This window comes from Leopardus geoffroyi, chromosome D1, assembly GCF_018350155.1.
Source record: "Leopardus geoffroyi isolate Oge1 chromosome D1, O.geoffroyi_Oge1_pat1.0, whole genome shotgun sequence".
NCBI classification, from domain to species: Eukaryota; Metazoa; Chordata; class Mammalia; order Carnivora; family Felidae; genus Leopardus; species Leopardus geoffroyi.
Window position 1 is genome coordinate 60931706 of NC_059329.1, and position 11797 is coordinate 60943502.

Consider the following 11797-nt stretch of genomic DNA (forward strand, 5'->3'; position numbering starts at 1 on the left):
TTGCTCAAGCCATAAATCACACACACAAAGAAATGAGCCAGTCTTATTTTGTTTCTCCCTCATTCCCATTTCCAATATATCAGCAAATCTTGGTACCACCTAAAAAATGTATCTATATCTGTTTAAATTTTCTTTATTTCCACTGCTTTCCTAGTCATAATCACCATCCCCAGCTTGGATTATTTTGATAGTGTTCTAACTACTATCCTTTCTTGGATCTTGCTTGATTATCCATTCCTCACAAAGCATTCCAACTGATAATTTAAGAATGCAGATTTCAGGGGCACCTGGGTGGCACAGTGGGTTAAGCGTCCGACTTCAGCCAGGTCACGATCTCGCGATCTGTGAGTTCGAGCCCCGCGTCAGGCTCTGGGCTGATGGCTCAGAGCCTGGAGCCTGTTTCCGATTCTGTGTCTCCCTTTCTCTCTGCCCCTCCCCCATTCATGCTCTGTCTCTCTCTGTCCCAAAAATAAATAAAAACGTTGGAAAAAAAAAAAAAGAATGCAGATTTCAGTATGTCACTATGCCCTCCTCCACTGTGATTTTTACATTGTCCAATGTGTTTTCATCACATTTGTAGTAAAATAGAGTTCCAGTGTTGTCTATAAGGCCCTATGTTATCTATAAGGCCCTTGACCACCACCTGGGTCTCTGAAAGTACCTATTGTCTCTGTCTTGTTTGCTCACCAAGCTACAGACATGCTAATTTTCCCTTTTAAATGGAAGAGTCTTCCTCCAGATATTCATATGGCCAACCTTCATTGTTATTCAGGTTTTAGCTCAAATGTCACCTCCTCAGAGACAGATCATCCAAATTAATAAACTGTATGCAATATCATCCCAATCAATCTCTATTAAATAGTGCTGTTTTATTTTAAAATTGCACTTATATTTATCTAAATATTTCTTATTTATTTTCTAACCTAATTTATGGCTTATAAAATCCATGACTTTGTCTTATTAACATTTAATCCCAGTACTTAATATGCCATCCCTATCACATAGTGGATGCTGAAAACATATTGGGTGAATTAGTGTATATATGCATAATTGTATAAATGTATGTGTATGCATGTATATGTGTATGTATGTATACATGTATTTACATATAATTGATGTATGTATGTAATATGTGTGTATGTATATACAACATGTTTGGTACTTCACTAGGTGTTAAGTAAGGCAAATAAAACATAGTTTCTATATTCAAGTAGTCCATAATCTAGTAGCAGAAGAGACAATGAAACCTTCTTAAGGGACATAACTCTTCCTTCCACTAACAGGCAATTCTATTTAAGCAGCAGAAGGGCTCTCATTTATTACGGGTAGGACAGGTTCAGAAGCCCACGGCTGGATATAGAAGGAAGGAGATCAAGAAGGTGGATGTATAACACAAATGGAGAGCTTGAAAGGGGAGAAATCAGGTTTTAGGGAGTTACTAGGGTGGGTCTACAGAAAAATAATGAGGAAGGAGAAAGAAATTACATGGAAATAAGATAATTTTTTTTTCAAACTGAAGGATAAAGTCAATGATGAGCCATGTCCTTGGCTTGCCTAAGCATTTATTCCAGCTCCAGGGTCTATAATTATCTAACTTAAAATTAGGCTATTGTAGTGATATTTAAAAGTTATGTAGTATCCAGGGGGAGGCTAATTAAAATGTAATGTTTGTTTTTCCAACACAGATCCATGAATTGGGAAGGCACAGCACCTCTTCCTCGTATCTGTCTGCTCCTTAGCAACAGTGGCAGTGGTACAGCTTTTCTTTCCATGCCTTTTTTTTCTCTTAGACCCCTGGAACTTTTGTTGAGAATTCAAAGTCACACATATACAGGATAATGTGAGTTAGGAATCACCATGAAGACAAGTATAGTTAGGTCAAGGTTGGGTTCCTTGAAATCCACCAAATAGGGTTTTTTTCTGTGAAGTCTGAATAGTTGATATAGATGGTTTCTAAATGTAGTATGGATTAAACATTTCCTGGGGAGACTGTTAAAATGCAGATGACCATATGAAACACCAAGGATTTAATTAAGTAGGTAAGGGATGGTCCCAGGAATATGCAGTTAAGAACACAGAAGATACAACTTGTTTTGAGAATATGTTTTGAGAAACAATAGCTTATATTGATGTCATTATTACCTTTAAGAAAGAATTCTGAGACAATATAGTTGGAGGGATACCTTGAAAGTGGAGCTGTATTTCTGTGGTAATAACAGAAAAAAAAGACATGTCTTTGGATAAACCCGACAAGAGGCCGAACGGCAATTCCAGTTCCTTCCTGTTGACTGGTTTTCCAGGCTTGGAGGCAGCTCACCACTGGATTTCCACACCCTTCTTTTTCATCTACATCTCTGTCCTTTTAGGCAACAGCACCCTCCTCCTTCTCATTAAGGAAGATCACAATCTTCATGAACCTATGTACTATTTCCTGGCCATGCTAGCAGCCACAGACTTAGGGCTGACCTTGACCACGATGCCTACGGTGCTCAGAGTCCTCTGGTTGGATCACAGGGAGATTGGGAAAGTAGCCTGTTTTTCTCAAGCCTACTTTATACACTCACTTGCCTTTGTAGAGTCTGGTGTTTTGCTTGCTATGGCTTATGATCGTTTTATTGCCATTCGCAACCCCCTTAGATATACCTCCATACTCACTTATACTCAAGTGTTGAAAATTGGACTGGGAGTTCTGCTGAGGGGGTTTGTATCTGTTATCCCTCCAATTGTACCCCTTTATTTTTTTCCCTATTGCCATTCCCATGTCCTCTCTCATGCATTCTGCCTTCACCAGGATGTCATCAAACTGGCCTGTGCTGACACCACCTTCAATCGACTGTATCCAGTTGTGCTTGTAGTCTTTATATTTGTGCTGGATTCTCTGATTATCCTCATCTCCTATGTATTGATACTCAAAAGTGTCCTGAGAATTGCCTCCAAAGAAGAGAGGGCCAAGGCCTTCAACACCTGTGTCTCCCATATCTGCTGTGTCCTGGTTTTCTATGTCACAGTCATTGGATTGTCTCTGATTCATCGGTTTGGGAAGCAGGTTCCACATATTGTCCACCTCACTATGAGCTATGTATATTTTCTTTTCCCTCCACTAATGAATCCTATAATCTATAGTGTCAAGACCAAGCAGATCCGGAGTGGCTTTCTTCACCTTTTTACTAGCCATCATAGTCCCTCGCACAGAATGTAAGAAATCTGGGTTTTGGCAGTGGAGCAAAGAAATCTCATATCAAACACCCATGATCAAATCTCTTGGTAAAATAATTGCCAAAGTAGAGCTAAAAATTTCCCTATAGTATCTCTGTAAGCTCAGGTCTTTGGTCTAATCTAGTTTGTGCCATTCTTTTTAAAGAAAATTACTGTATACTGAATATCTGTTTGCCACTCAATTTTTGTGATAACAACACCATGGGTGTTTATAGTTGTGTCTATAATGTATTTATAATACGTATCTTTAAGGTTTTAGAAAGGTGGCAGATAGGAACAGAGTTATAAGGATATAAAATAATGAGTTGGTTTGCATGAAATAAAGTTTGGTCTGTTTATATACAATGTCATTCCCATGAATTGCTCCACAGAATTCACACAAATTGTGGGAACCTGTATGTCTGACCACTGATGTTCTGTAACTTTCCAGTAAAGAAGTATGAATTCTTCCTCACTCAGTGCTGTAATCACTTATCATCCCAACCATATCATTGATTCCTCCCCTCTCCATCAAATGACCATGAATTTGTCTCAAGAATTATAAGCTTGGGGAACCTGGGTGGCTCAGTCAGTTAAGTGTCTGACTTCGGCTCAGGTCATGATCTCACAGTTTGTGGGTTCGAGCCCCATGTCAGGCTGTGTGCTGACAGCCCATAGCCTGGAGCCTGCTTTGAATTCTGTGTCTCCCTCTCTCTCTGCCCCTCCCCGCTTGTGTTTTGTCTCTCAAAAATAAATATTTAAAAAAATATTAAAAAAATAAGCTTGTATTTATTTCCCAAGACACTGCTAACTTATGAAAAACTAGTTTGTGATAAGAGGAACAATGGAGAAAAAAGAGGAAATAGACATAGTCAGTGTTCCCTTCCATCTTTGCCCTCATTCATATCCTTCTATTCCACTGTTAGCTCTGATGTTGGTACCATCTCCAGAACATCTACCAATGGCTAACTGGTCTGTCTGAATGGAAGAAATGTTTTTTTTCCTCCCTCCTTTTATTATGAACAAAACTTGAGGGATTGAAGGAATAGATTTGCACATTTTGTTTGAGATTTTCTGATGAGTTGGGAAGAGAATGTGACTCAAGTCAAAATATCCTCCCAGGGTGGACGCTGTGTCTGCATTACATTACATTACATTACATTACATTACATTACAACTGGGGCAAAGAAGGAAGTAGATGAGTCAGGAGAAAGAATATACAGAAGATGCTATTGATGTGATTGGTGCTTTGTCCATGTCACTTTACAGAACTGTGTACCTACTCTTCGCCCCTTATGCATGTTAGCTACTCATCACTCACATTTGCTGCTTACTTCAGGTTATTATTCTCAAGTCAATTGGAACTGCTTCACGAAGATTATGGCCCCTGCTCCCCAGGAAGCAGACCACAGGCAAATACCAACTCTTTCCTTCCTAAAGCTAAACTCCAGCTGGAACTATGTCCTTGATTATCTCCTTGCCATGCCTACCCTTTTATTTTCTCTTGCTCCTTGATCAACAAATAGTAAACAATTCCCAAGAAAAAGACTTCTCTGAATCTGTAGTGAAGGTACCTAGAATGCCTGAATGTTACCTTCATATATCATGAATATTATGGGGTAGGAATAGGACTTAAAAACTGCATGACGCCAGAGCTGAGATCCATTGCCAGGTAAGGCCAGAGGAAAATATTTTAACTTAAAAAAGTTAGATATTTTTACTAATGAAGCTGTCCCAATATCTTCAAAACACATAGTCTCATGAAGATTGAGCTCTGTGACCCACAAGAGACAGGCACTGATGGTGTGACCTTTGTCAGGAAACACTACATCAAAGAAAGGCTTTCACTACCTGAGATGGGAAGTCTTCCCAAATCAGAGAGATTATGCCTCTGGGATTCTGTACTTCACAGGCAGTATTGCAGGGAATATGAAAGGAATGAATAAGGTTTGGAAAACACATGCAGAGCAGAGCCATAATGGCCACTTAAGGAAATGGTGTCCCGCCCACTTCCTCCCAGTGCCCCCAAACCTGGCTGTTTGGAGTGTTGGTTGATAAGGGCTAATAGCTGCTCCCATTCTCCAATGACTTGTCCTATGCCTCATGTTGGAAAGTTATCCTGACTGGGGTGTCTTGTAGCAAATGACTTCCATCTGTTCTAGAGAAAGTGGTGCTTCCAGAAATAGTTACACACACGCAATATGAAGTTCTGTGGATGAGAGGGTAAATTTTCCTACTGATGAAACAGAGAGAATGCTGGAATTCTTGTTGCTTGTCTTACGTTCTCATTATGTTACCTCATTTTCAGCTCAAAATATGGTTTTCCAAATCAAGTCACCCTTAAGTTTGCACTTGGCAAAGAGTTTTCAGGGAAAGGGAATTCAGACTCAAATCATTCTCAGAGACTGACTCCTACTAATTGTGACTTCTCAGATCCTACTGACTTTGAGAAAGACTTATGGGCTGAGGAGAGTTCAAGAGGAACTTAACTGAATCTGAAATGTCAGAAGCTAAATTGTGACCTGGTTCACTACATTGCACCCGTTCACCACATTGCACCCGTTCTCATTTTAATTTCTCGCAGTTGGGCTAGACTCCAGGACAAATTTAGGAGACAAGGCTAAGACAAGATAAGAGAGCTCATCAGATCCTTATCCATGCCAGAATGTGACTACAGCCCTTTCTACCCAAGTACAAATTATCAGAGGAAGTTAAGGATGGAAAGAACACCTTCTCCATCTCCACTACTTCAGTTCATTATTATTTATTATTATTACTATTCATTATTACTTAAAGTAAAATTTATTTTAAGTAAAATTCCTTATTACTTAAAGTAAAAGAAGATTTTTTTTATTTGACTTATATTCCGAAGGCAAGAACTATTATCTCTGGATAAGACTTACTAAGAGAAAGATAAAAAGCCTACTGTTTCAAAGAATTCATCAGTAACTGCGCTCATTTGTGAAATGATATCACTTTAAGAACGCACGTGTGAAGGGCGCCTAAGTGGCTCAATTGGTTTAGCATCCAACTTTGGCTCAGGTCATGATCTCGCAGTTGGTCAGTTCGAGCCCCACATCCCACTCTGTGCTGACAGCCCAGAGCCTAGAGCCTGCTTCGGATTCTGTGTCTGCCTTTCTCTCTCTGTCTCTTCCCCACTTATGCTCACTCTCTCTCTCTCTCTAAAAGAAAAAAAATAATAAACATAAAAAAAGAATACATGTGTGAAATACTGTATAATAAGTCATCTCATTTGAAACCAAGGGGAGGTAATTGTCGGGGAATTATCAAACTTCACTTAAATGTCATGAAATTCCTTGTTCCTGGATTCAGGAATGACAAAGGCAAATGCAGTTTTGTTGGTATCTTCTCTGTTCAGGTAGAGATCAGAAAGGACAAAGGTGATTTGACAGCACGACTTCCATCTGAAGAAGAAGCTATAATAGAAGAAGCTATAATCCTGCTTTCTGTCTGTAGCAAAAATGTGGGGTTACAGGACACAGCTCTGTGGGTCCTCCTACTTCCCCAGAGGAGGCCAGGAGAACATATCTCAGAAGCCTAATTATTCAGCAGCCAAAGGGACCCTGGGGAAGCGTTTTCCTATACAAATAACTTACCAATTAGTCCTAATAGCACTCTTCAAAGATAACATTTGCATCAGGTTCTATATGAAGACCACAGTTGCCTCTGCCCTTAATTCCTGGTGCCCCAGGTAAGGCTGGGGTGACCATGAGAGAATGAGAGGGAGAGAATAGGGAAGAAAATAAAGATTCCTCTTCTTGGAATACTCTTCCTTCAAGTAGATGTTACAAGATGGTGAATAGAGAACTGAGGAAAGCTATGTGTATCCATGGATTGTGTCCAGTGTAACAGATTCTAACAGAAATGTTCCCTAAAAAGAAAAACTCCCTAGAAAATACTGACTCTCTGAGATATGCAGTGCTTTTTTTGTTTTGTCTTGTTTTATTTTTAAATCGTGGGTGCATATACGCATAATCGAGAGATCCAGGTTGCTACCTAGACCTTTTTGGTAGCCCAGGGTTATCAATATTATTTTTCCTACAACAGGAATATTCTTTGGAAGAGGTGGGAAGAGGAAGAGGCTGCTGTTGGGAGTACAGGTGCAGGGCAGGGCCATCATGACATACACAGGTTCTGACATCACATCTTTTCCTCCTCTTCATGCTATTCTCTACATTCAGTTTTCTTTCTCTCATATCTCCCTATGTTGCCTTTCTGTCCTCCCCTTCCTCTTCTTTGTGCTTTTTGCCTTCAGCAATTTGATGAAGTCTCAGTTATAGGACAAAACTCTGTGTGTGTGTTCTTACCTCTATGCCTAACCTTAAGAATTGCCATTCCTTTAAGATTTGGGGTGGTCACAGTGTAAGAGCTCCACTGGGGGTAAGACCCAGTCAGGACTGGTCAGGAATATCCACCTTTGAGAAAATATTAGAGTTTGGAGGGCCTGAGGGTGACCACATATGCAGGGTGTTGGTGAGTTATTGGTCACTCTTAATTGGACATTTGTTTGGTAAAGGCTGTGCTTCGATCAATCAGCTTACACGTTAGCCAATTAGTATATCAGTAAGTAGTATTTGGAAGTCAATGTCAATACATAACTCAGTTTAATGTCAGCTTACCAGCCAGTTGTTGCATCACTGTGTTACAAATAAGACTACTAAAATTTCATTAATGACCGGATAATCTATGTCAAAATGTGTCTTTGCCTCCAGGAAGGCTGATGCATTCCCATAGCAGTCAATAAAGAAAGCAACGTTAGCACTGGATTGAAAATACATCCATGTTTCAATTGGGTGAGTTAATTAGAGCCCCTAGGTCTGAGACGCTAGTAATATGATGTAAAAGACAAAACATTTTGCATTAAGTTTTGCGCAGGAGCCTGAGTGATGCAGAAGAGACATATGGGACTTAGCTACAGGGAGAGAGCAAAGTGAGGAATAAGATTTAAACACACACACACACACAAACTGTAAGGGACATAAGAAGGAGGGAATAGGAAGATGACAGGATGGAGATTACATCCAGCTGAATGTTAGGTGCAAGTGCAAGAGAGGCAGAAATCACCAGATGTGCCCAACCACAGCCAAATGAAATGAACTGAACCACGTATATGAGTGGAAAAGTAACTGTGTAATGTTAGCCACTGAGGCTGTATAGGACTTTGCCACGGGGCAATTTGTTTTAGATTGTCTAATTGACACATTAACTTTCATAGATTTTATATATTAGTTTAATAATTAATGCTACTGTTTTCATTTTCGATCGCTGTGCAGCAAATTCCCACAAACAGCTGCTTAACACAAGACTTGTTTATAATACCACAGTCCTGTAGGTCACAGTCTGGTAGGCTTGCCTGGGTCTCTGTTAGGGTGTCATGAAGCTATAGTCAAGGCAGTGGCCGGGCTGGGGTCTTGTATGAAGGTTCTAGGGAAGAATCCACTTCCAAACTAATTCATGTTGTTGGCAGAATATATTGCCTTATGGCGATAAGTCTGATGTCCCTAATTTTTTACAGGCTGTCAGCTGGGATCTCTCTCTGCTCCTAGAAGCTGCCTGAATTCCTCCCTATGTGGTCCCTTACATCTTCCAACTAGCAACTATCTGTCACATTCTTCTCAAACTTTGAAATACTTGGGTTTTCATTCCACCACTAGTCTGTGAAAAATCTTTGCTTTTAAGGGTATGATTAGATTAGGTCCACCCTGCATCTTCTTTTAATAATAGCTTATTTCATTTTAATGACCTAATATGATTACCTCAGGTAGAATTTAGGAATTGAAAAGAAATAGTCACTTCTAAGTTTCCATCTGTTGTCTTCAGCACCAAAAGCAATGCTTCCTTGAAGCAAAAAGTTTAGTAATATAACAGTCCCATGGGGTTAGGAGGTACCTGGACAAGCTTCAGGCACCCCTCTCAGGGGTTTCCTGAGTGAGTTGGTCCTGTGTGGTTGCATAATATACTTACCCACACAAATTATTATAGTGTGAGCTATAATTCAAGTATGTAAGGTATTATCGAGACAGAGCTTATTTTTGTGACAAGACCATGAGGTTTGTGTCCTTAATGCCAAGTCAAGTCCCTCATATAGGTAGGTATCACCAATTCCTATTTGGAGAATCAGTGGACACATATTGTGAATGGTGGATCCAAAATGAAAAGACTGACTTCTTTCCTACAGTATAAAATATGTTCACCATAGAGAGGAGAATAAACTAGATGACAGAGACAGAGATGGACAAAGATACAGATATAGATGGACTGTATTTTAGAAATGGTGGATTAAATACAATGTAGTATTAAAATTACTTTTGACTTTTTCCTTTTTATTCTTTTAAAATTTTTTTTTGTTTATTTATTTTTGAGACAGAGAGAGACTGAGCATGAACAGGGGAGGGGCAGAGAGAGAGGGAGACACAGAATCTGAAACAGGCTCCAGGCTCTGAGCCATCAGCCCAGAGCCCGAAGTGGGGCTCAAACTCATGGACGGCGAGATCATGACCTGAGCTGAAGTCAGACACTTAACCGACTGAGCCACCCAGGCGCCCCTTTTTTTATTCTTTTTAATGTGGCTACTAGAATATGTAAAATCACACATATGGCTCAAATTATATTCCTACTGCACAGGGTTGGTCTAGAGAGAGCTGTTTTGTTTCTTCTCAGGGATCCACCATGTGGTCCAACATCAGTGCTGCCCCTTTTCTACTGACTGGCTTTCCAGGTCTGGGGATATTTCGTCCTTGGATTTCCATCTCTTTCTTTGTCATTTATGTCTCCATACTCCTTGGCAATGGCACCATCCTCTACCTTATCAGAGAAGACCACACTCTCCACCAGCCGATGTACTACTTTGTGGCTCTGTTGGCAGCCACAGATCTTGGAGTGACTTTGACAACAATGCCCACCGTGCTTGGTGTTCTGTGGCTTGGTCACAGGGCAATCAGCCAAGGAGCCTGCTACTTTCAGGCCTATCTAATCCATTCACTCTCTATTGTGGAGTCTGGAGTCTTGCTTGTTATGGCCTATGATCGTTTCATTGCCATCCACAGTCCCCTGAGATACACCTCCATCCTCACCAATGCTAGGGTGGTGAAGATAGGTCTGGGGGTTCTAATGAGGGGATTTATACTTATTGTGCCCGTAATCATCACCCTCTCTGGATTTCCCTACTGTGGATCCCATGTTCTCTCTCATGCTTTCTGCCTACACCAGGATGTGATCAAACTGGCCTGTGCTGACATCACCTTCAATAGACTCTATCCTATAGTGCTGGTCTCATTAACGGGCTTCTTGGACTCTGTGCTTATCCTGATCTCTTATATTCTAATCCTTAATACTGTCATGGGGATTGCCTCAGGTAAGGAGCAGGCTAAGGCTCTAAACACTTGTGTCTCCCATATTAGCTGTGTTCTGGTTTTTTATGTCACTGTTACTGGGTTGACCCTTATTCATCGATTTGGGAAATATGTGCCACATGTAGTTCATATTATCATGAGCTATATTTATTTCCTCTTCCCCCCATTTATGAATCCAATCATCTATAGTATTAAGACCAAGCAGATAAGGAATGGCATCAATCGCCTTCTCTCTTTGCATAGAATTTGATTCTGATCTATTTACCTTGGAGTCTGTCCCCACTGTGGGATGTGTTTCTTGGGAGCATGGACTATACAAAGCCAATGTGGCTCACAGTCAAAGGGACCGGCATTCCTGGCATTTAAATGACACAGGCTCATCACGCTGATTCTTCACCCCTTGCCCCCATCATACTCCCAGGGACATTGACCTTAGTCCTGGTGCTTTGTTTGGTAGGTTGGTTTGCTGTATACTGTCATTTTTTAGTCTGTCAGAATTATTTGTCTTCATGGTTAACTGAGGTCAATGATATTTGAAACGGCTGCAGAGTCTATATGATCATAGGGGAATAAAATAGCTTGAAAGAGTTTCCCAACACTTTGTGGAAAACAGTTAAAAATTTCTTGTGTGCTTGAGAGTGCATCAGAGATGACAGAGGGTCTTAGAAAACCCTAACGGTACTGCATGGCACTAAAGTGGATCAGAAGGAAATTAGAATAAGATATTCAGACCAAGAGAGGTCTTGCCACCAAAACAACCCATGGCCAAACAAGCGCTTGGATTCCAGCAGTGTCAGCATAGCTAGATGCCCACCATGGATTAATGAGAAGGCTCTGAGTTGATAATATGTGGTGTCTTCAAACTTATGGGCTGACGAATTCAAACCACTGCAATAAAATAAAGTTCCATTTCTTGGACACCTGAAGTTTTGTTCTGTGATATGCACTTCAGAACCTCAACATATGCCTAATGAAAAAGGGATACTAGTCAAGGAAGCATTCCAATATGTATGCAGGGGCAACATTTTGTCTTTTTTTTTTTTTTTTTTCTGGATTGAGTGGATGGTAGTGAAATGAACTATTTTCAGGAAATATTGTAATTTTCCAGATTTAAAACACTTAAGATATTTAAGGAAAGCTCTTCCAGGGCTTCCCAGGCATTTTATTCCATACAGGGGTAAACATGATGAGAATCTGTCCATGAGCGATACAGGAAGAGAAGCTATATT

At 40.3% G+C, this 11797-nt stretch overlaps 2 protein-coding genes across 2 annotated transcripts; both read left to right on the plus strand.

The window, feature by feature from the left end:
• The first annotated feature begins 2230 nt into the window (after nucleotides 1-2230).
• LOC123600418 (olfactory receptor 51B5-like) lies at nucleotides 2231-3199 on the plus strand. Its single transcript, XM_045482479.1, has one exon. The coding sequence runs from the start codon at nucleotides 2231-2233 to the stop codon at nucleotides 3197-3199; it is 969 nt and encodes a 322-aa protein (XP_045338435.1).
• Nucleotides 3200-9885: 6686 nt separating this feature from the next.
• LOC123602445 (olfactory receptor 51B2-like) lies at nucleotides 9886-10818 on the plus strand. The gene has a single exon (XM_045486934.1). It carries the CDS (start codon nucleotides 9886-9888, stop codon nucleotides 10816-10818), a length of 933 nt encoding a protein of 310 aa, XP_045342890.1.
• Nucleotides 10819-11797: the final 979 nt, after the last annotated feature.

What these genes read in the sequence shown, in the direction of transcription:
- LOC123602445 (XM_045486934.1), top strand. Translation starts at nt 9,886, where the DNA reads ATGTGGTCCAACATCAGTGCTGCCCCTTTTCTACTGACTGGCTTTCCA.
- LOC123600418 (XM_045482479.1), top strand. Translation starts at nt 2,231, where the DNA reads ATGTCTTTGGATAAACCCGACAAGAGGCCGAACGGCAATTCCAGTTCC.